Source organism: Pagrus pagrus (assembly GCF_965226575.1).
Source record: "Pagrus pagrus genome assembly, chromosome: 3".
Classification (NCBI taxonomy): domain Eukaryota; kingdom Metazoa; phylum Chordata; class Actinopteri; order Spariformes; family Sparidae; genus Pagrus; species Pagrus pagrus.
The window spans coordinates 33,390,709-33,416,729 of NC_140187.1; the positions used below are offsets into that span (position 1 = coordinate 33,390,709).

Here is a 26,021-nt window from a genome sequence, read left to right on the forward strand (position 1 = left end):
ACCAAACCAGAGGTGATTGTGAACACTTTGCTGAGTTTTATTTAGTTTAACAGCGAGAAACTTGGATGTAGACAGTGTAGGCCTACAGTTGTTTTAGTTCTGTTTAGTAAGGAGAATAGAAGTAAGAGTATTTAATGCCTTGAAACTCAGGGAGTTTACTTTGCCAATGTATTATGCTAACAGCTGACATATATCTGCCAGCTGAAACTACAGGGGGCTGTCAGACTATTGCTTCCTGCCTGTAAAAAGTTGCATAATGAGACCGGCGGGCCTGGCTGGTTAGCATGCTAACTTCAGTAGACATCTCTGCAACACAGTACAAAGAAGTCTCATGCCTCAACACTGCTGTTTCTTCTTTTATCCATTGATACCACTGATATTTTTTTTTTTAACTACAGTTCTGGCCATATCTTACAAATTGCGCCTTTCAGAATATGTGGTCTCTCCATGTGTTCATGATCGTTTAGCTTCCACTTTCTACAGGCCATGATGCAAGTTGCAAAACAATTTATTCTTTACAAAACTCCAATCCAATTGAATTCAACATAAGTACAGATCAATATTAATAAGCGATTAATACGGTAACATGAAATGCAGGATAGGCTGAAAGAAAAGAGACATATATAGATGGATATATCGAGCGTACTGTCCAAATTAACAGAGTTTAACTTCTTTCCAAAAAAACCCTGTATGTCCCTGAATGCAGCATGACGTAGCAGGTCAGAAAGGCTATGCGAGGACGTGCGCGTGGCCATGCGTACTGAAACCCGCCCCTTTACAACAACCCCCAACGTCCACAGTGTCCCCTTGTCATTATTCCACCAGCGCTGGGACGTCTGGATGTCAGTTCACCGGAGAAATACGGCGGCTAAAACCACGACAATTCGACGTTCAGGGCTCATTCTTTCTGCTGTCTGGTCTGGTTTTGGGTCACTCTCTTGTTAAGTTGCTACGAGGAGACGTACACTGAAGTGACATTTGCGTTAATTCATTCATCTACAGCGACAATGGCAGCACAGGATTTTAATTTCTTGCTTGCGACGGATTCCTACAAGGTGAGTGGACTCTTTTCGCCTGTTTCGGTTTCTGCTGTATTCGCGGCTTTCATCCGATTACATTTCTATACATTCGGTTTCTGTTGGGATACACATTGCACCGAATCTCGTTCAGTTGTTCCCCTAACATAAGTTACACTGCGACTAAGCGATAACATTAGCCGTAGCATGTTTGGTCAGTTAAGTGTTTAGACTGTGCTATAACGTGGTAATAGATGACAGTATGTAAAAAGAAACACAAAAAAAACAGCAGTAGTCGTGTACACTGTATTGTGTTCAAACGGTTGTTGTTGTTAGTACATCCTATAGTTTGTTAAAACTAGGAGCAGGGGTTTCATAGAGTCCCAGCCACAGGCATTTAATCAAAGTTCAATCCATGAAATCTTATCTGAGAATATGTGACTTGGCAGGGATGGGTATCTGTACCGTAGATATTTAGAAACACGCCCATGTGATGCCAGAGTTTCGTTATCAGCAAACCGAAACAATTTTTTACAATTCACATTACTAAGTATAAACGAATTCACATAGACATTTTTATTTAAGAAGTCATCAACAGTACTTGAAACTTGACCGAGGATTTGGTGCCAGCTTTCAGTACAGTAACTGTTATTAAGTTTTGATAGCTTGGTGCTGCAGACACGGCCAGATCTACCAGGTGCATGCTCAGGGGCTCAGTCTGGCATGGGGCCCGAGAAGTGAATTGGGAATGTGCTGTGCCTAAATGGTGTCGGTACATTCTGTCAGTACAACTGTTGTCCTTTCTAGGGCACTACATAATGTTAACCTAGGGGCTGTCCTTAGTTGGCGCTAAGAGTTGACCCTATAGCTTGGCTCCTTTTCACACACATTGATAAATGTAGCCATTTTGGCCCACCCTTATATTTTGTCGTCTTCCCCTGTCCACAAATGTATAATAACAGGGACTGTACGCGTGCACTCACATTTACAATACACACTGACTGCAGTTTGCTGAATCAAGACATAAGTTCTAAAGAGCAAGTCATGGTGATTCATTCCAGTAACACACACCTTGTTTGTCTAAAGTCCAACCTTTCATTGGCTTTTTAGCTTTCAGTTTCATTTCAGTCAATTTGCAACTTAGATCCAGTTGTGAATCAGTGCACTGCTTCGGCAGGCTGTGTTGGTATATACAGCAGCATATGCTCAGCTCAGTAGATTTAAATGTCAGATGTCACTGTTAGATGTCATTCAAAGGATTGCACTGCAGCCAAATGGCAAAGGTCTGCAAGCGCCAACCAGCCTTTTTATTAGCTCCAACGACCCCTGAAAACAGGTCCAAAGCAGCAGCACAGCCAAGAGGATTCCTCCAATGTGTCTGTCATCACAATCACATAATAGAAACTGATTTGGTACAATGATGAGCTCATCTGAATGTCCACTGGGGTTACTGGGTTTACAGTGCAGCTCGTTATTTGATCTTTTTTTTTTTTTTTTAAGTATTAACTGATATCCTGTCTTAACATAACAAACCCCCAAATTGTCTCCCATGTTATCGTCATTTGAACCAACTTTACTTCAGTTTTACTAAGTTTTGCATTGATGATTACATTTATGTCACATAAATGAGACATTGTAGGCAGGTAATAAGACTTAGTGCTGGTATAGGGCATTCAAATATAGAGGATCTTCCATGATTGAACAATGAAACCCTTTGATTGAATTATCTAGAATTGTTTATTTAATGAGCCCAATATTTCAGAAATACGTAGCCTACAGTCCACGTTCCTGTTGGGGTTATAAATGTAACCACACACAGCAATAAGCTGCTATTCTGCATCACAGACTGTGTGTTCTTGCTCATGTCAGTGCTGTCAGTTATGACCTTATTCACTGAAATACCTGGTCTTTGCTGTCTGATATTGCAGATCTTTTTGTTATCTTTCGAGTAGGGCTGCATAATCAATTTAAATATTATCAAAATTGCAATTTGGCTAGGGGGGCAGGCACAGATATGCCAGTGTTTTGTTTTCAAAATTAGGATTTCATTTTTATTAGTTTAATTTTCTAATACATTTTTAACGTACATAGATGTAACCATGATTATAACCATATAACATCAAACATGAGTTTAAAACTACAATTAGTCAGAAATCAAAACACTTTTGGCGGACCCACTGAAATTCCCTAGGACCCACTTAGTGACCACCTGTGAGTCGCGGGGACTCACTATATCAAAAACCCAACATCACTACAGAAATAACAAACTAGGCTTGAGGTCCATTAGAAAAAGTGTAATGATTATGCCCCCAGACACACCTGGTGGAATTCTGCAATCTACTGTGTGCACGCTTTTAGTTGCTAATGTTGTGTTCAGGTTTTATCACATAAAATAATACAGCGTTCAGTGTAATGAAACGTCTGTGCATTTAACCCATCCCTAAGGAAAAGTGGACAGCCAAAATGGGGCTCCCAGTGACCAACCCCAAATCTGGGCTTGGACTCGGCCACTCCAGTACATTCACCTTGTTGTCTTTAAATCATTTCTGCATAGTTTTCACTGTATGCTTGGGAAAATGAATCTTCTCCCAAGTCGTAGTTCTCTTGCAGACTGAATCTGGTTGTCCTCCAGGATTTCCGTGCATTTTGCTGCATTCATTTTACCCTCTACCTTTACAAGCCTTGCAGGGCCTGCTGCTGAGAAGCATCCCCACAGCATGATGCTGCCACTACCATGCTACACGGTGGGGAGTGTGTATTTGTGGTGATGTACAGTGTTTGATGTCCGCCTAACGTAGCATCTGGTCTGATGGCCAAAAAACTCTAGTGGAGATTCAATGAGCTTTCTTCAACAGTGGCTTTCTCTTGTCCACTCTCCCATAAAGCTTTGACTGGTGAAGAACCCAGCAACAGTTGTTGTATGCAGAGTCTCTCCCATCTCAGTTTGTGAGGATGGCCCGCTCTAGGCAGATTAACACGTGCCATAGTCCTTCCATGTCTTAATGATGGCTTTAACTGAACTCTGGGGGATGTTTAGTGACTTAGAAATGTTTTTGTATCCATCCCCTGACTTATACTTTTCAATAACCTTCTCACGAAGTTGCTTGGCGTTTTCTTTTGTCTTCATGGTGTAATTGTAGCCACGAATACTGATTAACCAGTGACTGGACCTTCAGGAACAGGTGTCTTTAAACTACAATCACTTGAGGCACATTCACTGCACTCGGGTGATCTCCATTTCACTAATTGTGAGACTACTAGCACCAATTGGCTGGACCTCTGTTGAATTAGGTCAGTCACTTTAAAGGGGGTGAATACTTCTGCAGTCACTTATTTTACATATATATTTTTAATGAATTGACATTACTTTGTAGACATCTGTTTTCACATTGACATTATATCGACCATTATTCCATTCATAAAAGCAATAACAGGAGAAAACAATTAAGGGGATTATTATCTTATATGGGCACTGTACATCTCAAGAAAAAAAAAGATTAAAAAAAAGGATGTGTTGGCTTCAAATAGAATTATAAATGAGGTATACATGTGTTTTTGGGAAGAGTGGCTTGCCTAACAATGCAGGTTAATGAGTAAATGTAATGTGATTCAATCTCAGAGTTAGATAAGCGGTAGGGTTAAGCATTTCAGCAAGAGCATTTATTTGTACAACAGTCAGTGTACCACAGGGCTTGTCTGTCAAGTACATTTACGTAGAGCAGTAACACTGGTGAGGATCACGGAGCAGAAGCAGATTTTGTGTATTCAATCACACACATATTCACACATTTGATGGCAGAGTAGGGCTGAACGATTTTAGGAAATGATCTAATTACGATTTTTCTGGCAGATATAGCGATTTCGATTTGATTCACGATTTCCTTCAAATAAAGCTTCAGTGCAATATTCACAATGTACAGTAACATTAATACATTAAATGCTATTACTCTAATGCAAGGATGAAAACTAAAGTTAAAAATTGCTTCCAAATGTATAACAAGAAACATGCACGGCTGATGGCTGCAGTTACCCTAACGGCCACAACGGCCGTCGTGTCACTATTGAGTCTTATTTCTTGATCCTGCCCCAAGTTCCTTTAAGTAAAATACAAAACAATTCCCGGTGTCCCGGTGTGGCTGCTCTTATCATACGGAGTTACACTGGCAGAAGATGCTGTAATTGTAGTCTGTTTGCTACAGTTGGCCTGAGTATCCTTTTTACCTGACTTTTACATCATTCACTCGTCTTTTTCAAGTGCCGGTATAAATTGGGTGTGTTTCCGCTGGATGCTGCAACTTTAGCGCAACAGGTTTTGCACAGTACCTGTTTCTTGTGCACGTCTGCAGCCTCAAACCAGAAATACTCCCAAATGACCAACGTGCTGTTTTTCTTCGGGATTAAATCCCCTAGCCTGTGGTGATTTTTCAAGTGCTGGTATAAATTGGTTGTGTTTCCGTTGGATTTTGCAACTTTAGCGCGACAGGTTTTGCACAGTACCTATTTCTGGTGCACGTCTGCAGCCTCAAACCTGAAATACTCCCAAATGACCAACGTGCTGTTTTTCTTCGGGATTAAATCCCCTAACTCGCTTCTGGTCCATCTGAAGCCATTAAGGAAGAGGTTAATACTGATTGGTTAGCGTGACCTGTCCACGAGTAGCATGCCGCTTCTGATTGGTGAGCTTGGCAGGATGGTAGAGAGACGGCATGTATGTGTAAAATAGTTGACACAACAGATCCCAGGTCAGTCAGGAGCGCTGCAAAAACCGCAGCTTTGGCGATCACATGATCGCGTTGTCTGAAATCGCAATTTCGATCAGAAAACGATAAATCGTTCAGCCCTATGGCAGAGGCTGCCATGCAAGGTGCCAACCTGCTCATCAGGAGAGATTTGGTCTTTAGTATCTTGCTCAAGGATACTTGGATGTGCCGGGGCATTGAACAAGCAACCATCTGATTACTGGATGACCCACTCTACCTTCTGAGTCACAGATAACTTCTTGAGGAGCAGCCACTATTGTCTTCAAAGGAACAGTTGCTTCTCTCGCTAGTTGTCACACATAAACCATGCCCATAGCTACCAGTTGTTCATCCGGCCACTGATTGAACTACTCTGTCCTCTGCCTCAAGTGCACACTGTACATGCTGTAGACATCTCATTTGAAAATATATTGATATACATTAGCTATTCCCTAAAAGAGTTTTGTGCCAGCTGTATATAAAACCAATCTGACATAAATTATCCACCAAAATGAACCTTCCTTGAACACACAGGCTATGAACACACTGTATGCCCACCATGTGTAACATAACAGTTTGATAAAAAACCTCAGCCTGTTTTATGACATCTTGCCAGACAATCATGGCTTTACCAGCCCTCTGTCCTGATGGCATATTAAAGCTAAATAAAAACAATGCAAATATTAGAGTAAAGTTCTGATGTTAATGCATGAACATGATTAACTCTGATTGTAACACAGCAAACCCATAGGCAATGGCCAAGAATGCTTTTGGAAATTGTATTACATCTAAACATCGCTCTTTTTATTTAGGGAACCGCTAACGGTGAGTCGTGTGTATCTTAGAGATCAAGATAAACCACAGTTGGGTGTTGAGAATTTATGCGTTCAACATAGTATATACATTTATCTTATGCACACAAATGAATCAAAACGTGGGCAAAGACTATCTTGTGTGTACACAGTAGCATTTCAAGCACTTTATGTAGTAAAATGTGGCCTTAATATTGTTTTTAAGTCCATAATAGTCTACATACTCTGTTCTCCTGAGTCCTGATATTAGCTGTCTAATGTCAGGTGTGTATAGGTTCTAATATCTCCAGGCCCAGAGTTCATGATCCACTCTTGCATTGATTTTTCAATCGAGCAATGGCCAGTCATCTACATGTGACTTGACTGTGTGTTTCGTTTTCAGCTGAAATTCTGTGTTGCATAACTTGAGTAATAATTAACGACTATATCCAGTATGCACCCAAAGCACAGTCTGAGTACTGTGAGCTTTAGCTTTCACTACTTAAGTTTCTGAGGAATGCACTGAGGTCTGATATGTCCTTGTGCCTTGCTACTTGGAGCTCTTAATACTACTCCCTGGCTTTGGTCTGTTAACAACATGCTAATACTATAATCATGCTGGTGTGTGCACATACTGTACCTACCTCTTATTATTCATTATTCCTCAACAATGTTTTGTGTCTGTGGTGTGTTCCGGGTCCTACACACCACCCCTCATCAAGGTTTTCAAGATAATGACAGACCTGGAGCCATGAGTAAAATCCAAAGTCACATCACAATCTAAATGCACAGGGTGCAGTTGTATGACATCTCACAGGAAAACAGAAAGACTTAACTAAAGGGTGATAGTCTCGCTGACACCTGATTGATGTACATGGCATAGTTGAGGGAGCACGGCCAATTCTTGACTTTATGGGAAAAAAAGGACAGCCTCAATGTGAACAGCCTAGCACTGCACACTGAATGTCTTCCAGGAGACTGTCTGAAAACATGTGCCATTATCTCCGTATTTAAATGATATTGCACCTCTGTTCACTCTATGTCAGCAGGTGTTTCACTCCTCTTCCGAGTGAGGTCGTTCAGAATAGCGTTTGTGCACCTCTGCAAATTTAAATGATTGAAGCAGTGTTGATTAGAGCTGTGCGTTATTCTTTAGTCTTACAGCAACTTGCCATTAGCTTCCGCAAAGTTTTAGCTAGTCTTTCGGAGGCCCATTCCAAACAAGAAAAATTAAAAGACAATAAAGCTACATATTGTCAGCTGTAAGGCACATTACCAGCCAAATACAGAAATCAGAAAACAAGTGAACCGACTTAACACATGAAACTGCAAACAAAAACAATAAAAAGCTTCCAAAAAAAACAAGAATCACATCTAAATGAAACTCATCAGTTTGAGCCATTAGCTTCAACAAAGATCTCTGACTTTAACCTGCCTGCTGTTAGAAAAATGTGTAATGTTTCACATCATGCTCTACAGTTTATTTAGTGTCACAAATCACACTCTATACAGCAGTATTTTTCGCCATTTGGATGATGCTTTTTATTCTTCCTCTTGGCAAAGATGCAGGGTGAGCTCCTCTACAACCGACGCAAGAATCGTGTCACATAGTGCATACGGAAGAGAGCGACATAGTTCTCAAAACAAACCTCAGACTCAGACGTTACATGGGTTTGGTCTGCAGCACACCTTGGCAAAGAATGGTGAAGATGGAAGGAGATAACTGCCGCTGCAATGTTAATCTGTAAAGACATGACCCCAATTTACACTGTAAAGAAATGGGGATTTTGAGTTTTGGTGCGATCACTCGCCAAGGTACACAAAGCCCAGCCGAAAATACTTCACTCAAGTTGAGTTGCCTCGTTTATAAACTAATTATTCATTGAATTTACAGAAAATGTGCTACGTGCAGTAATTTTAACTGCATATTGGCATTTTTGTCATGCTTTATGTCTGAATGTATTATTTTCAAAACAGTTGCATTAAAAGTTATGACAGCCGGGCAGATTTTGTTTGTTTAAAAATGATGTACATTTTTTCTCTTGGATTAAACCATTATTCCATTATTCAGTCAAAATTCACTCAATACCAAGCACACTGACTCAAACACATTTTGATGGAATTTTTCTAATGATGGCAATAGATATCATGCAAACAAATGCTCTTTATAGTTTAAAATAGACCTGACCTTATAACTATCATGTTTAGATGGGTTTTTTTAAGCAAAAATTGTTGGGGGTTTTTGCCATTTGATACTAAAAAATACCTCAAAAACCAAATATATTCTGAGTCTAATAATGTGTGACATATCCAGGTAAGACATGTATTGACTATGTTATAAGCCTGTAAATAATGTTGAGAATAATACTTATTACTTATTATTGATACTCAGAGAAGTGGAAAGGAGAGGGATGTTTAAATAGGAGGCAGACAAATGTAGAGTGAGGGTGAATGCCTCTTGAAGCTATTTCTTCCAGTGACTGACTGGTTGCTGCTGTTTATTATTTAATTAGTGCTGCAGGAGCACAAAGAGAGAATTGTGCTTTAAGCTGTCATCATTCCCTCCCCACATGGATCCAGGGAACTTGTTTACTGTACACACAAGTGTCACGTTGAGCTGACAATCTTCCAGGTTTCAGCTTATCATTAGTGTGCTAACTAGGGTCTTATGTCATGCTATTTGACAATATAAATCTGTCTGGTATGATAAGATTAGAAAGTGATGAATGATCACTATCCATACTCTGCAATTATTAGAATGACTTTACATGGCAACATGTTTGAATTAGACTTGGTTAATCAGTACATTTCCTAGGACTTTGCCTGCCGGTTATGCTTGACTTTTGTCTATTTCTTGTCTTTCAGATCACACACTACAAACAGTATCCTCCAGATGTCAGCAAAATCTACTCGTACTTTGAATGCCGACGCAAGAAAGGCTCCCAGTTCAATGAAGTGGTGTTCTTTGGGCTTCAGTATCTGATGAAGAAGTACCTTACAGGTACATTCACATTCTCTCCTCTGATCGAAAACATGAAGTGAAGGAAACCTATTTGAAAGAAAAGAGACTTTGCAGTTCAAGAGAATATTAGTGAAAGGAATACTTTGTAATACAACTGTTATCCAGTAGCATTTTTGTGTACACCCAGGATAAATATTCCATGCACTATTAATAGCCTAATGAATTAATAAAAACATAAACATTCATGATTTACTATGAGGCAAAGCAACAAATGCTTCCTCATTCAATGGTAGCCAGTAGTAGGACTGGGCGATGCGACTACTGGTATCATGATAGTAATGTTTCATATCGACTGGTATTATAATTACTTATCATTTTTAATGACCCATCATATTTTTATAATTCAACAGACCAGGTGCAAAAAGGTTAAATTTAATGTCTTTATTTTGAATTTAACCACTTTATTAAGGCACACAGGTAATAATTATGTTAACACAACAATTAAAATACACCAATTTAATAATTTCCTCTCCATCAGTACTCATTCTCTCACTCTGGTGTTGATGGGTTGTGCTTGAGTTTTTCTCGCAGTTGGTTTGTAAAACACTAGGCCAGCGGTGGAGCTGATGCAACAGATTGTCAGCCGTGTTAGCTACAGTGTGAGATAACAGTTTTACAGGTGAAGCACAGCTGGTTCTGAGAGAACTGCGGTGGGATCCATAATGACGCCTCTGACAAGCTCTTCTGTTGTTGTCAGTCACGTGGCGATAGTGCAACCGAACTACACACCTGTTAAATGCTAGACTGTTCGTGTGTCCCTCGTAGCATGTTCCATAATGAAGGGATATGATAGGCTGTTTATAAGCCAGGGCGTATTCACTAAAGCTGGTTTGCATTTAATTCATACACATGAAACTATCAAACATTTTAGCTATCGATGACGTGTCTATCGCCAACACACATTGCCATTGTTTTATCGCCGAGGCCTGGCCAGTAGCACGCTTTACTTGGGAAAGTTCAAATAGCAACACTATGAGCTAAAATGGTTTCCAACACCATATGGAAACAAAAGAGGATTCACTAGTACTCTTTCATGTATGAGCTGATTACTATTTGATGACAGTCCAGATAATGAAGTTTGTGTGGATGATTTTCTGCATGTGACTGAGGTGGTTATAACTTTTTGTGTTCTCTAAAGGCCAAGTTGTCACCGAGGAGAAGATTCAGGAAGCCAAACTCTTCTACCAGATGCACTTCAAACAGGCTGTGTTCGATGAAGAGAGCTGGAGGAAAGTCCTTGAGGTATACAAACATATTTATCAACTGACAGTCTGTCTAGACAGATTCACAGAGAGAGAGGCAGTCATAATCATATATTAAAGATGAAGTAAATGTGCTTGATACTGTCAGAAACATGATGGCCGTCTTCCTATCCGGATAAAAGCTGTCCCTGAGGGCAGGATTATACCAAGAGGCAACGTGCTCTTCACTGTGGAAAACACAGATCCCAACTTCTACTGGCTCACCAACTACATTGAGGTATGTTGATGAAGGTTCTCAGTCATCCAGATCATGTTAATTATAAGTGATGTATCATGGGCAACTGGACATGTTTCAGTTTCTTGAAGATGTTTCACCCCTTATCCAGGAGGCTTCTTCAGTTCTAACTAACTGGAGGGGAGTTCCAGGCTTTTAAATTGTGTTTCGTTTTATTTGTTGAGAGGTTTCGTCTCTCCAGAGCAGACAGAGAGGAGGAGACAGAAAAATGTAACATCGTCATTCCTCATGTTGCAGGAATATCTGAGAAATTCAGGAGGATCTTCAAAAAAGCATCATATCCCAGTTCACTTTAATCCTACCAACACACAGAGGCAGAAACTTGTCCATCCTAAGGACAAAGCACCCAGACATAAACAGAGTAATGTAGTTTATGTTGTTCAATGCAGCCAGGACTGCACAGATTTGCACATTGGGGAGACAAAACAACCTCTCCATGATTGAATGGTACAACACAGGAGGGCCAACTCCTCAGGTCAAGACTCTGCTGTCCACTTACATCTGAAGGATGTAAGGATTTAACAAGATCTATGGCACTCAATGTTTTATTCAGGACCAAATAACTTCTAGATATGACATCATAGAACCAAAATTTGGTTGCATGAAAGTGAAAACTACTGGAGATATGAATTTTAGATTCTGCAATCTGGTAAAAAATGACTGCCTGTTTATTAATTTGATTACTGTAACCATTCAGCAGCAACTATTGAAATAAATTAATGTTGATTAAAGTTTCCTTAGGGTCTCTTGGATGTTTAGGACAAATTTCAACTAAATCCAGTGAAAAATGAGCAATTGATGAGGTTTAGAATACAAATACAAGGAATCCCTAAAATGCTAAAATTTAGCTCTGAGGGCCAAATTCATACTTACTTGTATTGTATTGTACTACAAGTATTTGTATTACAGCCAAATTTCACAAGGTCTCATGATTTAAATGGAAGTTTCAGCATTCATTTTTTTTTTTAGAAAATCCATGACATGAACTGGGAAAAGTTCTGCATTTTGGGTTAGTTGAAATGGAATGACCCTCCTCATCTTTTTCTTTTCTTTCTCCCACCAGTTGCTTACTGACTATCTGTTCTCTTTTCTCCCCAATCCCATCCCATTTTATTCACCCCCTCTGCTGGCTCTAGACCATGCTGGTCCAGATGTGGTATCCCATCACAGTAGCTACCATATCCAGGGAGTTTAAGAAGATCCTGGCCAAGCACCTGAAGGCCACCTCAGGGAGCCTGGAAGGCTTGGACTTGAAACTGCATGACTTTGGCTACAGAGGAGTCTCCTCACAGGAGGTCAGGAACACTTTATTTGATAAGAAACCAGAATTTAAATTAACAAAATCTTGGAAAGCAGAGCTAGTCCAATTTCTTATTTGACTTGTTTCCATTGCACCTTGCTGCAGTTGATGTTGACACTGTTGGCACCATGCAGAAGAATATCTACATAATCAAAATTCAGCAAAAGATCATCTTGTGATATCCTTTTTTTTGCATATGGTGTGTCATGCCAATGTTATCAAATACTTTTACGATGATATGATTGTATGAAAGGTTAGATTAAAATACATCAATGAAAGTCAGAGGGAAAGTCTTACATAAAAAGCATAAAACTGGAATGTAAATGTAGTTATCAGTCTCTTGTACAACTCGGCCACTGAGATGGTGGATGTGTTTTATTGTAAGATGATTATACTAAATTATTCTTAGAAAATTTCTTGACAAGTTGGGATGACTGCCATCTGTTATTTTACATGGTTTGTGTTGACTGCAATAGAATGGCGTGTGACCCTCTCTGTCAGAGTAAATTATCTTTTCTATACGCCAACCTTTTTTCCACCTTACAAGACACAAGACACTGTGATACATTGTGTGACAGAAGTTCAGTGGTCAAGTGCAGCATGTTAGCACCTGCTTATAACCTTACCAAGAAGTCTGAAAATTCATTCTATCCATCAGGTTTTAATAACACTATTACACACCGGTGGTTGCTGAATTATTAACTGAACTCAAAGACACAGTTTGAGGCAGCAAAGTGATTGATAATATCCACCTCTACTCCTTAGTCTGCAGCATTAGGTGGAGCAGCTCACCTGGTGAATTTCTGCAGCACAGACACAGTAGCTGGGCTGCTCATGGCTCAGCGGTACTATGGCTGCCCAATGGCTGGCTTCTCCATTCCAGCAGCAGAGCACAGGTAAAATACATGCACACAGAGATGTATAAATCATGGATTATACTGTGTACATCAATAAATGTAGTTTGTGGGCACTTCAGCTTTCAGCTTTTGCTATTGAATTAATGTCACTAATCTGCAAAGTTGAGCTGTCAGTGAGCTGCGAGGAAACTGTAACACCATCAGGAGCTGTATCTTCGAATATTATTATATAGAACTAGTATTAATATCTCGACTACCACAAGACTTTACTCAAGTTCTTTACTCCCTTCCTGTCATCCAGTACCATCATCTCCTGGGGTAGGAGCAGGGAGAAGGAGGCGTTTGAACAAATCTTGGAACAGTTCTCCTCGGGGCCAGTGTCGGTGGTCAGTGACAGTTATGACATCTTTAACGCCTGTAAACACATCTGGGGAGACAAGCTGAAGGAGCGAGTCATGGAGCGCAGCCAGGACTCATGTCTGGTCATCCGGCCGGACTCTGGAGACCCTGCAGAGACCCTTATTGAGGTAAATAACAGTGCCTCATTAGTCAGTACTGGACAACAACAAAAAAACAATTATCTTAACTTTTTGAATCCAGGCATTTTAGTTCAATGCTTGACTTGAATTCTTACTTTTTCAACTACATGTAAATTTAAAGGGACAGCCCATTTACACACCTTTTTAGGGTTGCAGCCACAACCTGGCTGGGGAGTGTATGGACGTTGGGCCTCATTCACCAACATTCTCTTGATTATCTCTTACAGTTTCTCTTACTTTTTTGTCAAGAGAAAAAATAAGTGCTACCTCGGCAAAACCATTTGGGAACCATTGATTTAGGCAGTATGAGAGATTTTCTTTAGATTATGAGCAGTTGTTCCCTCCATCTAGGAGGTTATGTTTTAACCTGCGTCCATTTGTATGTTGGTTGGTTTGTCAGCAGGATAACACAAAAACTACTGAACCAGACTTTTGGTGGGGATGTTGATTTTTCCCACTTTCTTCAACATTGTGAAAAAAGGATAAAACAGCTTTTTTTGTACTGTTTTAATCTGAATCTGCTGTTTTTCATCTGATGAGTTAAATTAAGGAGGGAGGAAATTTTTCACTCAGAAAACTACCACCTTTTTATTGTTTCTCATGTAAGTATGTGAAAGTGTTCATCCTCTCAACAAGAAAGGGTGGACGTTTTTGCCTTTTCACATCTTAATTAACTTCAGCAGGCAGGAAATAGTTGTGTTTGCTTCAAGAAAACATCAGCATTTCTCAGAATTTCTTCAGATTTTTATCTTGATAGTAAAACTATGGGCCAAGAAAGTGGCAGTTATTGTGGTTATAAATACGTTTTTTCTCGCCTGTGCCTTTTTTAAATTAGTAGTGATGGTTTAGTCTTTTCATCTTCCACAGTTGGTCTCGGTCATTCCTCTGTTATGAAGCTAATAAAATCATCTTGAGGTTGTAAGATGTTCAGACTACTCAATTTTAACATGCCTGATGCCTACATGTATGAATCAAACGCTAAAAATAATCATTGAAATGCCACTTTTAGGTCATCAAGATATTGGAGGAGTGTTTTGGCTGTTCCCTGAACTCTGTGGGTTATAAGGTGCTGCCATCTTACCTGCGAATCATTCAAGGAGATGGCATTGACCTCAGCTCAGTGGAAGAGGTGAGAAAAAGTTTGGTTGTTGTACTAGTCTGAGTTAGTCTTGACTCTTCATTACACATTTTATTTAGTACATTATTTCTTAGTTTTTCTTTCTGTTGCAGATTCAGTTTTCCTTTTTTGAACATTACTTCAGCTATTACAAACTCCTTCACTCTGTCTTTCAGTCATTGGCACAATATCTACATTCTACACGTAGGCGCTTAAGATTTTTATAACATGGTCCTGTTTATGTAGTTTTGACTCTAATTTGTCTTGGTCATGATGCCATTTTACCCAAATGTTTCACTGTTGAGATTTGACAATGCTACGACTTCAGCTGAATTCTCTAGGCCATTTACATGGAAATGAAAACAAACTCTTCTGGGCTGTAAACTTGTAAAACCTGTCTGGTCTCTTAATGTGAAACTGGAACTGACAAAGTCACTGTATCCCTAGATATCAGCGCAGAGGTTCATTGGTAATATATGATGTAGATTTTATTCCAAACAGAACAGACACCAGATTTAAAACATGGATGAGTAAGGGGCCAACAGCATACTGTTGCTTTATACAAAATTAAATTTTAAAGAGTTTTGAAACTTTCAAAAAAGATTATGGATTAGAGAACCTTTCTTTAGATATTTACAAGTAAGGCATCAGTTAAAGAAATTATGACTGGGGGATTGGAAAAAGCAGACAGTGAAATACTAAATGTCTTTGTGACAACTTACAAATCCGGTAGGGGATGTAGACTAATATCTAGATTGTATAAAAGTTTTCAAGACTCTCTAAATTAAAATAAAAAATGGGAAAGAGAAGGAGGAATAGTTATATCTGAAGATGAATAAGGAAATATTTGTAAATTACAGTGGAAAACCACAGCTTCACTCAGCTGGAGGGAATGTGGGTGGAAAATCATCATGGGATTCTTCATTACCCCTGTTCAGAAGAGGCACCAAGGTGTTGGAAAAAATTGTTGGAGGTTATGTGGTTCAGATATAGCCAGCCATTATCATTTGTTTCGGGATTGCCCAAAACTTACATCTTACTGGAAGTGTCTGGAAACTGTATTTCAAATCACTATTCCATGTGATGTTCTGACAATATACCTGGGCACTATGACGTTGAATATTCAATCTACAGCCGACAAATATTAAGAAAGCCCTGGCCAGGAAGTGGTTACAACTAGATGCTCCAACATTAGAAGATTGGTTAAAAACTGTTCATGAAATTTACAAAAAGGAGAGACTAACATTTTTCTCTAAAAATGCAATCAGAGAAATTTAAGGGATAGCGGTCAAACTACATTAGCTCACAGAGACCAGACCTGCTTTAGGTACCTTGCTAAATTGCCATTTTTACTGGACTACTGAGGAGACTGTGCTGTGAGTAGATCTTTATGGATAAATGAGTGAGTGTGACATCTGTTGTTCTTTTGTTCAGATGTTCATAGTTGTTCAAAGTAAAATGAAGAGGAGAGCAATAGATTGAAGAAAATCTTCAGAAAATCAGTTGCCGAAGCGATATTGGTATCATTGTGTACACATTATGTATTTATATGTGAAGTATTTTATGTACTTAATTGTTTTTTGAATCTTGAATTATGTATGACCTCCCTGATAAAAATAAAATTAAAAAAAAGAAGTTCATAGGTAAAATCAACTTCTGTGGAACTCGCAGGAATGATGGTCTATTTGCATGGCTACAAAAATAAGAACCAGGTTGCATTTACTTTTAAATCCATTGTTCCATCCATTTTCTATAACTGCTTATCCTGCAGAGGGTTGCGTGGTGCCAGCTGACATTGGAGAGATCATTTCAGGAGATAACCCCTCAAACTCAGGGCTAACCCTGCTCCAGAGCAGGACCAGAAGGCCCAAAGCTAAGATGGCCACGGGCTTAGGGAGCTGTTAGCCACAGCCTAAGAAAGCATTTACACTGGCACAATTCTGGCACATTCCGAAGTGGGATAACAAGATAACAAGGGCTTGCTGGCCCTGCTCTGGAGCAGGATTAGTCCCAAGTGTGTGGTGTTATCCCCTGAAAATGAACTAAACACAGGGCTAAAAGGTGCTTATGTGAACGAGTCGAAAGTAAACAGAGTGGTCACACATCATTCTGGAATGTTAACGTTAGTCACATGTTGCAGTGGACATTGAAGCAGGGCTAGTAGAAATGAAGTATGAATCTTAAAGAACTGTGCTTACATTAACCCTGGGTTAACAATATGTGAGTGAAAAGGGGCTAAGTGGCTAAACGACCAAGGGTCAACTCTTAGCTCCCCAAGTATATGCAGGGTGAAAAGCCCCTATGACACAGTAGCCTTCATTGATGACAGAATCATGAGTGGTGGCTACAGACATCATTTAAAGCCCCTTTTTTTGTTGACACAAGCAACAGATAAAGACTTACACAATTGTATTCAGGCTTGAATTGATTAGCCATTCATGAATTCTTTAAAATAATTTTGCTTCAAATTATGCTCAGGCCATTTTTAAATGTTTGTATTCTACATGATATGTTGTTGAGCTTGTCCAGAGAAGACAGATGGTTTGAAAGAGGAGTAAAAGAATCTATCCATGTCAAACTGGAACGACTGTCTTTGAACAGAGGAGGTGGCCTAAGACATTACTTATCACCCACCTACAATGCAGTACTGAGTTTCTCCCCAGACAGCTTAACAACCATTCACACCTGGGCTCACCTAGCCCTAACATACCACGAGTGGCCCTAACGACTCTGAAACTCAGAGCTCACACGTGTCCTTAACGACTCTGTAAGGACACTCCCACACAGAGTTTAAAAGCCTGCGACTCCCCTCCAGTTAGTTAGAACTGGAACTGAGGAAGCCTCTTGGATGAGAGGTGAAACGTATTCAACAAACTGAAACAAGTCCAGTTGCCTACGATACAGCACTAAAAACATTATATGTAATTATTTCAATGAAATGTACTGAAATGAACATAAAACATAACTATTTATTTATTTGGCTAGTAAAAAATATACTTGGCTGCTTGGCTGAGTCAAAAAGTTAATTTTGGACACTGCTCACAGTGACAAGGACAAGCCTCTGGACATGTAAGCCAACATTGCACTCCACCGCACCACGCCACCTCATTTCCCTTTCAAGTTGCATTAAAATAGTCTCCTTTGTTATAACTTTGTTCTCTGTTTAAAGTCACTGTGACTATTGGTAAGGATGTTTGTCATTGTCAGGACAAGTGTATTAGTTTTGTGTACTTTATAACAGCTTCTACCTTAAAAAACAGATTTCACTTAAACTACTTATAATTTTCTGTTGTTTTTTCTGAAATGCACCTATTTTATGTTTCTTCCTGTCCTTGCACTGCCAGCAATGGAACTCTTCCACACATGCACTAAAGCTTTCACCCTTTAGCCGACAGGAAGAGAGGCTTGGTGCCTGCTTCAACATACAGTACATATCTTGTTGATGTCTGTTATATTGTGTTTGAAGCCTTCTTTCTATGTTTGCTGTAGATTCTTGAGAAGCTGAGTGACGAAGGCTGGAGTGCTGAGAATGTCTTCTTCGGTTGTGGCAGCGCTTTGCTTCAGAAACTCAACAGAGATACACTCAGCTGTGCCTTCAAGTGCAGCTACGTGGAAACTAATGGCAAGGGGGTAAGTGGAAGGGTTCTGGTCTGATTTGGATGATGCAACAGATTTGCTGTAAAGGATTTTCAAATTTAATCTACTGACAATAGTGATTATCATCAGATTATTGTTAGTAAATGTGACATGCCTGGTGAAATAATTAACAAAAACCCTTCAATAACTAAATGAAGGCTGCAACATGGCCTTTTTTATGGTTTTAATCATCATTCCTGAACAGGAGGAACAGAAGCAAAACCAGTTTTAGTGTTTATAAGGGCATATGAGTGTTGTTTTGAAATAGATTTGAAAACCTGTGACCCTTTCCTTTAACTCTCACTCAGCTAACATTGTTCTTTAAAGAGTGCACCTTTAGAGCTTCCTTTAGCCTTTGCAGAGCTACATAGTGGTTCAACTTTGACCTTTTGTTTATATGTATTCCTCCAGATGGACGTGTACAAGCAGCCAGTAACCGACCCATCCAAGGGGTCAAAGAGGGGTCGATTATCACTGAGGAGAAACTCTGATGGCTTCTTGGAGACAATAGAGCGAGGGGCAGGCAAGCCTGAGGAGGTTAGTTAGCATGTCGTTGTTAACTCTCACTAATATTAAATTTGAATTGTCACTGTTTATAACACGTGCTACATAATTTGTATAATTTATTTCAGAGGTAAAACATGAGGTTTCAAAAAGGGAAGATGGGTTCCTTAAGAGCCCAGAATAATTAGCTCATTTTTACTATACTGGTCAAATTGTTGACTGACATGTTATTGATGTTCGGTTTCATGAACATGTGGTTTTATTAGATTAAACCGAGGGATGTCCCAACCAGGTTTTTTTTTACCCCGATCTGAGTCATTTAATATTTAGTATCTGCCGATACCGAGGCCCGATCCGATACTTAGCCCTAACTAATATTTTCATAGATAATACAGCTGCAAGAATTACCTGCATCAAAGCTGTTCCTTAATAGGATTTTTTATTTTGTTGACCTCAATATCATCCATTGTTTTTTTCATATTCCTTGCGTTGTCACGTAAAGTGACATGGACCCATTGCTTGACTATTTCCCATGTGTTCAGCATCTCCTCGATTGCCTGTTTTACATGCTCTGCTGTATGAGACCCACGAAATTTGTGAGCATGTAGTACCGCACGTTGTAAGTCGAAAGTGGAATCAATCCAGTGTGCAGTGAGGCTAAGCAATGACATGGGGCAAAAATCAGAACTCCAAATGTCTGTCGCAAAGCTAATAGCAGTCACATCTGTTAAATCACCTCATAGGTGGTCACAAACTTTGCTGTACATCTCCGGTAAGGCGGTATCCGAAATGTAATGCCGAGATGGTAGGGCATACCGGGGATTCACAAACTCCAGAAGACGGCGAAAACCCTGATCCTCTGCCACGGAGATGGGCTGGTTATCCAGAGCGATGAATTCAGTTACCTTCTCTGTAATATTTGTGGCCATGTCGCTGTCTCGAGGATATTTCTCTTCCCTTTTGAAAGTATCCATGAGTGTTTGTTGCTTCGGTGCCTTTGCCTGTATTGCTTGAGTGAACTCGTTGTATTACTTTGAGTGTTTGTTTTTTATGCGCCGTATCAAATGTGTAGTATCAATTGCAGCTCTTTTGTTACCAGCTCGCGAAAGCTTTCGCTTTCCAATTTAAAATATTTCCACACTGCAGACATTTTATCAACAGGGTTGCCAGAGTAACGTTATGCGCGCGTCTGCGTTCTGCCACAAATAGTGCTCTGTTTACAGCTGACGTAATAATAATTGGGCCTGGGTCCACGTTCAAAATTGCCGATCCCGATAAGTGAAACAATGCCCATATCGGCCCCGATCCCGATCCCACAGATCGGCTCGGGACATCCCTGATTACACTTAAAACAGAATGCCCTTAGCCTGCACAACTAAAAGTCACGCTCTAAAAAATGAGAACACGTTTGACAACAATACATGCATTAGTAATAATAATAGCACTGATGTTTTGTGCTCATCACTCTCTACTTCTACACTGTCTGCCATACAATGCTGAGCAGAGTCACTCAAAGTGTCATTGCATGTGAAAGGGAGTGAGACCAATCATTAAAATGTGTGATTTAAACAAGAATGTCCATACAGTATACAGTATAACAAGTCATCTTGTCTATGATGTTGCGATTTCATTGGGGAGCTCATTGATGAAAAATCAACTTTGTGTCTTGCAAATGCGGTACAACAATCTGATACAAGAGTCAGATTTTTCTTTCTCTCTCTCTCTGGAGTACCATATTGATTGTTACCAGCTAGCTGCTTTACTGTATCCTGTTTCAAAATAGACACCAAACTAAAGCCAGGCACCACCCAACTTGCAGTATGTCAGCAATCATCACCCATCAGTGGGTCTGGTGCAGCGCAGTGCATTCTGGTTGTTGTAGGTTTTCTACCTTTTGAGCAAAAGGGAATACCACACACATTTCCAGCAGTGAAATACTTCTTTGAATTAATTTTCAACCGCGCAAAAATTTGAAGGTTACAGTAGCTACACAGTCAAATCTTGTCTTTTTAATTAGATACAGCTTCAATCCATTTAATAGTTTTGTGATTAAACTCCATCCTCCTGTACTTGATGATTTATCCGTGTGTGCTCTGTGTTCTTCAGGACCTGCTGGTGACTGTCTTTGAGAACGGCAGCCTGGTGAAGGACTACTCCCTGGAGGAGATCAGGAAGAATGCTCGGCTGAGGGACGAGGAGGTGAACCCCACCCTGCACAACCAGGAGCAGGAGCTGCTGCACAATAACATTATCAATGGGATTCATTAGATCAACCACAACGCCTCTCAGATTGCATATGATACTTCAGCCTTTAACAGGTGCACTGGAATGTAGACTGCGGTTTGTTCAAAAGACACCCATCAAAGTATAAACTAAACATTTTGAATGGGAGTGAAAAGCTATTTCTTAAAGCAGTCACCACAAGCTTTACCACCCACACTTCATCCTGAGGAGGCTAGTGATAACATTAATTTGAAGTAGATCATCTTTGTTCACTTTCTCTTCTGGCCAAATTCTCAGCCAGAACACAGTACACTGTGTGGCTAGACAGACAATTACACTGCCCTGCCACGGCCACAACCAGAACTGAAGCTCAGGGTCAAATATGATAAGTTAAGTAAAGATTAGAGGAGAAAGTAAAAATTAAGATACACCTCCTGAGCCTGAGGATGCTACAGAACACTTGAATACAATTTGAATGTGTATCTTAAAACATATTTCCCACAGTTAATATGCAGTAGCTGAGCATTTTCAGGCCAAAAATGACCTAAACTTCCAAATATAATGAGCTTCAATTAGATTACTGTTTCATAGTGTTTGAACCACAGGACACTAACTAATACTCTAACAAAATAACACAGTAACAGTATTATTGATTATTGTAATAGTACGGTTGCACAGTCCTTGATGTACAATATTTAATTCAAGTTCAGTGTCTTCTGCTCCAGCTCTACTTTCTGCCATTTAGTTTGGTTTGTGTTCAGAAAAAAACAAAACCTGCACAGTATATAAATGAAGACATCACAACACTGATCATTAGCGCAAACACTGTCACTGTCACAGTTTGCACGAAGACACTCAGTCAATGAAGCCATCTGTTTTTTTTAATAACTTCTGATGCCACTGGCCCACAATGCACACTCTATGGAACCCTAGTGTTCAATATCAAATAAATAACAAAGACTTAATAATCATATGAACACATTGTGTTAAATGTATAAATGAAACAACAATTGTGTGAAATAATTAGTTCTTGAAACTCAACTCATTATGTTTAAATGTTATTTCATAATGTTATGAAATATGACAGTGTTGTTGTCAACACTCAGTGCTCCATACCTTTAGGCCAACCATACAGGAGCTCTAGCTAACAGGTGCTAACTGGCTAAATCAAGTAGTAGTTGTTGAGTTTGCTTGCATAAGATACAGGGGGCATGTAACTGGCTAAAAGATGAAGGTGGTGCGAACACCACTGTCATGACTCTGAGCATTATTAAACAAAACGTAAGATGCAGTGAAATTGTCATTGGGAAATAACCTGATGTGCTTTACACAGACATCCTGTTCCATTCTCTCACATCTTAATAAGTAACAGTAAGTAAAATTCAACATTTGCCATGGATTGCAACGAGAATTGAATTTTATTAAAGTTTAGGATTTTAATTACCAAAAACGCATCATAAGCACTTGAATTAACTTGATGAAAACTTAACACTGTGTAAAACATAGATAAAACTGAATGCAATGATCTGCAACTCCTTTTTGACCTATATTCAACTGAATACAGTATGAGACGTTTCATCTTCAATCTGATGAACGTTTACCACTGTGTCCCAAAACCTTTTCTTTTAACATAACTTGTTAAGCATTTGGGAATGGAGGGCACTAATTGCTCAGTTCAAGACTGCAGGCAGCCCAGTCAAGTACCTGCACTCTTTTACTTTGAAGCCACACTGTTGTAACATGAGCAAAGTGTGGCTTGGCATTGTCTTGCTGGAATAAGCAGGGACGTCCCTGTACAAGATGTCGGGATGGCGGCATATGTTGCACCAAATCCTGCATTTACCTGTCAGCATTAATGGTGCCTTCACTGATGTGACAGTGACCCATGCCATGAATAACTGTGTTTCAAATCAAAAGAAAACTATCAACTCTAACTGAATCACAATGTTAAGATAATTCTATTTCAATGGTCACATTTAGACAAAAAATAGGTATTTTGGTATCCTTTGCTGTTTGATACAATATTGATTTTTGAGGTTATCATTTGGTTTGTGCAGATAAACTGTAGAAGACAGACTAGACATTTAACTGCCTTACTTGATTTAATGTAGGCCTGTTACTGTGCACTGCTAAAATGACTCAGTGTGTGGTAAAATGTACTGGATGTCAGATATGATTTGGTTTAAGGGGAATCGCCTTTGCGTGACATCCCTAAATGGAGTAATAAAAGTAGCTACGGGTAGAGAGAAGGTCGGGTAAAACATTTGTTGAAAGTCAGGTTTGATTGGCAGATGAACTGTGGATTAAAGGAAATATTCACTCTGATAGTCTCTTTAATGTCCACTGCATTCCACCAGTTATTTCTGATGGACTTCTATCACAAAGTCACATTCCATCAACCTGCCTTGTCTACTTTAGATTTTATATTATTATATTTTTATCTCCCAGAATGCCTTTCAAGAACTCTATACAAGTGGCATTACTACTTCAATGCAAAATTAATTTAGTAGACCCATATATACATGTGTATCTAAATGTTAACTATGATTTTTAGTCAGTAATCAGACAGATGTAGCACATGTAAATGTATCATCTGATATCCTGCATTAAACAACATACGTTGTAAAATGTAAAATATACTAAAGTGTGACGTTGTTGCCTTCCTTTTGCTTTTGGGCCGGTCGCAATACAAAAAATACTGCCTGCTTTAACAGCAACAAGCCAGTTGTGTCAGTCACAACAGATGCAAGTGAGCTACAGAGATACTGACAAACACCAGCTAGTTATTTTTAAGGGGTTAAACTTTTGCCTTTGATTGATTTTACCTTCTGAGAATACACTTGAAAACCTTGCTATATTTGTACGCATTCACAAATGACTCCAAAGCTACTGCTGCTTTCTTTTGGCTGATTAGGGCCAATTCATTTTAGGTGTTGATCCTTCTCACTCTCTTTTCATGCCCTTTTATTTTCTGTTCACATTTGTCTTTTAAATATTGGGCAACAAATTACACAATAATCAGCGACTACAGAGTTCATCTTCTTGCTGATGTCTGGTCTGTACGGATTAGTGATGAAATAATGAAAGAGCTCGCCACCAACACTGGGCAACACATGATTTACCTCTTGTGTAGCACCAGCACTAATCATATATGTAATTATATTTTGTAAATATACTTGTGTAAATGATTTGCTTCTAACTGATCTGTATCCTTTCAACCTTTGATTTTATTTGTTTTCAAAACTGACCTTTTGTAAGATTAAAAAAACCTTCAACACTTTCATACTGGTGTGAGTTATTTTGCCAAACTGGAAACTTACAATGTTGCCCATAACAGTAGGAGATGTACACGTCTCCAGCAGAGGTTAAACAGTCATTATTTAAAAAGAGATTCTGCTCGGACCCTCCATTTTAGCATATTTTAAAGCAACACTATGTAGAAATGAGTATTCCATGCGCAGCACACAACTCCATACACAACTAAATACAATTCCCAGGTTTCTGTAACAGTTTGTCAGATAACATGTTACGTTATGTGCCAACTACAAACAAAACTTGACACAACATAACAATGTGTAATGTCTTGAAAACTTACAATACAACTCAGAATGCAGCATGCCAAGCTAACATAACCTGACCCAGAGATAATGACACCTGGCTATAACATGCTACCAGCTGAACCTCTGTGGAAATGGGATAACTTGGCTTATGATCAAAAACTAGCACATTGACAACTTTTCAAACGCAGCCAAACATTTTATTTAGTGAAGCTGTCACCAATAACTGAAAGCCAGCCTGAGATTTACTCTTGTCTTTCGCTCAGTCACTGTCTCATTTGTCCTTCGTCAGCGTCCTCTTTGGTCTTTCCACCTCTGTCATGTATATAGAGAGTGCTGATCCCGGTTCCATTGCCCACTTGTCCGGCTCCAGTTCTGGTGCCCCTTCTGGCCGCAGACCTGAAAACCTCCTCCTCTTGGGGGTCCAAGGCCGCTGTGGTAGCAGTGTAAACGCCAAGACACCAGGACATCAAAGGGAAATCCAGAAAACATTTTCTCAAAAATCACTGATAATTGGTGCAGCGTGATGTACTGCTGTAAAGCGTTATGCTCTGTGATGCTACTTGCTTACTTAAATTACATAGTGCAGAAACAAGCAATCGGGGGAGGAGCAGCTGAGACAGACACCATTCACCTTATAACAAGTCACTGTACTATTAGTCTGGAAAGTGAGAGCATCGCTGAACTCACAATAAACATCACGTTCTCTTGATCTATTTCTGTGATGGAAAGTGTCCAGTTTACCACTGATCACTCCCGATGTCATTACCCACAGGACTTTACTTAACAGGAGCAAAAGCAAAAGTTATTAACTCAGTTGCTCTGCCTTGTTTTTAAAGACTTACAGTGTTGCGCTTCAGAGGAAAACACAGAGCACATCTGTCCTATTATTAATATTAAAAAAAAAACGTGAGAAAACTGTTTCACATTATGATGGTTAAAAACTGAATTTAAACTTTAAAGTTAGAGTTGAGTTTGCGTTGCGTATGAACTAAAAAGTATTCGCCCCCTTAATCGCTTTCCCCATTTACCGCTTTTATAAATGGAATCATAGTCAAAAGATTTTGGATTTTTTTTACAAAATATTTACCAAAAAAAACCCCAAATTCTCTACTGTCAAAGTGAAAGCAGATTTCTACAAAGTAATGCCAATTCATTAAAAATATATAATGTAAAAGTGATTGCATAAGTATTCACCCCTTTCAAGTCAGTATTTAGTAGAT

The 26,021-nt window shown here is 39.4% G+C and overlaps 1 protein-coding gene across 1 annotated transcript; it reads left to right on the forward strand.

Annotated features, from left to right (window-relative positions):
- Nucleotides 1–797: 797 nt before the first annotated feature.
- nampt2 (nicotinamide phosphoribosyltransferase 2) lies at nucleotides 798–24,524 on the forward strand. Its single transcript, XM_084348875.1, has 11 exons — nucleotides 798–1,055; nucleotides 9,412–9,547; nucleotides 10,707–10,810; nucleotides 10,919–11,047; nucleotides 12,202–12,360; nucleotides 13,131–13,261; nucleotides 13,524–13,749; nucleotides 14,771–14,890; nucleotides 18,368–18,508; nucleotides 18,926–19,051; nucleotides 21,125–24,524. Exons 1-11 carry the CDS (start codon nucleotides 1,008–1,010, stop codon nucleotides 21,284–21,286), a joined length of 1,482 nt encoding a protein of 493 aa, XP_084205001.1. The 5' UTR covers nucleotides 798–1,007; the 3' UTR covers nucleotides 21,287–24,524.
- Nucleotides 24,525–26,021: the final 1,497 nt, after the last annotated feature.

Excerpts from the sequence above, each read along its gene's own strand:
- nampt2 (XM_084348875.1), top strand. The coding sequence starts at position 1,008 with ATGGCAGCACAGGATTTTAATTTCTTGCTTGCGACGGATTCCTACAAG. Across the intron at positions 10,811-10,918 it reads GCTGGAGGAAAGTCCTTGAG|AAACATGATGGCCGTCTTCC; the intron begins GTATACAAACAT and ends TGATACTGTCAG. Across the intron at positions 13,262-13,523 it reads ATTCCAGCAGCAGAGCACAG|TACCATCATCTCCTGGGGTA; the intron begins GTAAAATACATG and ends CCTGTCATCCAG.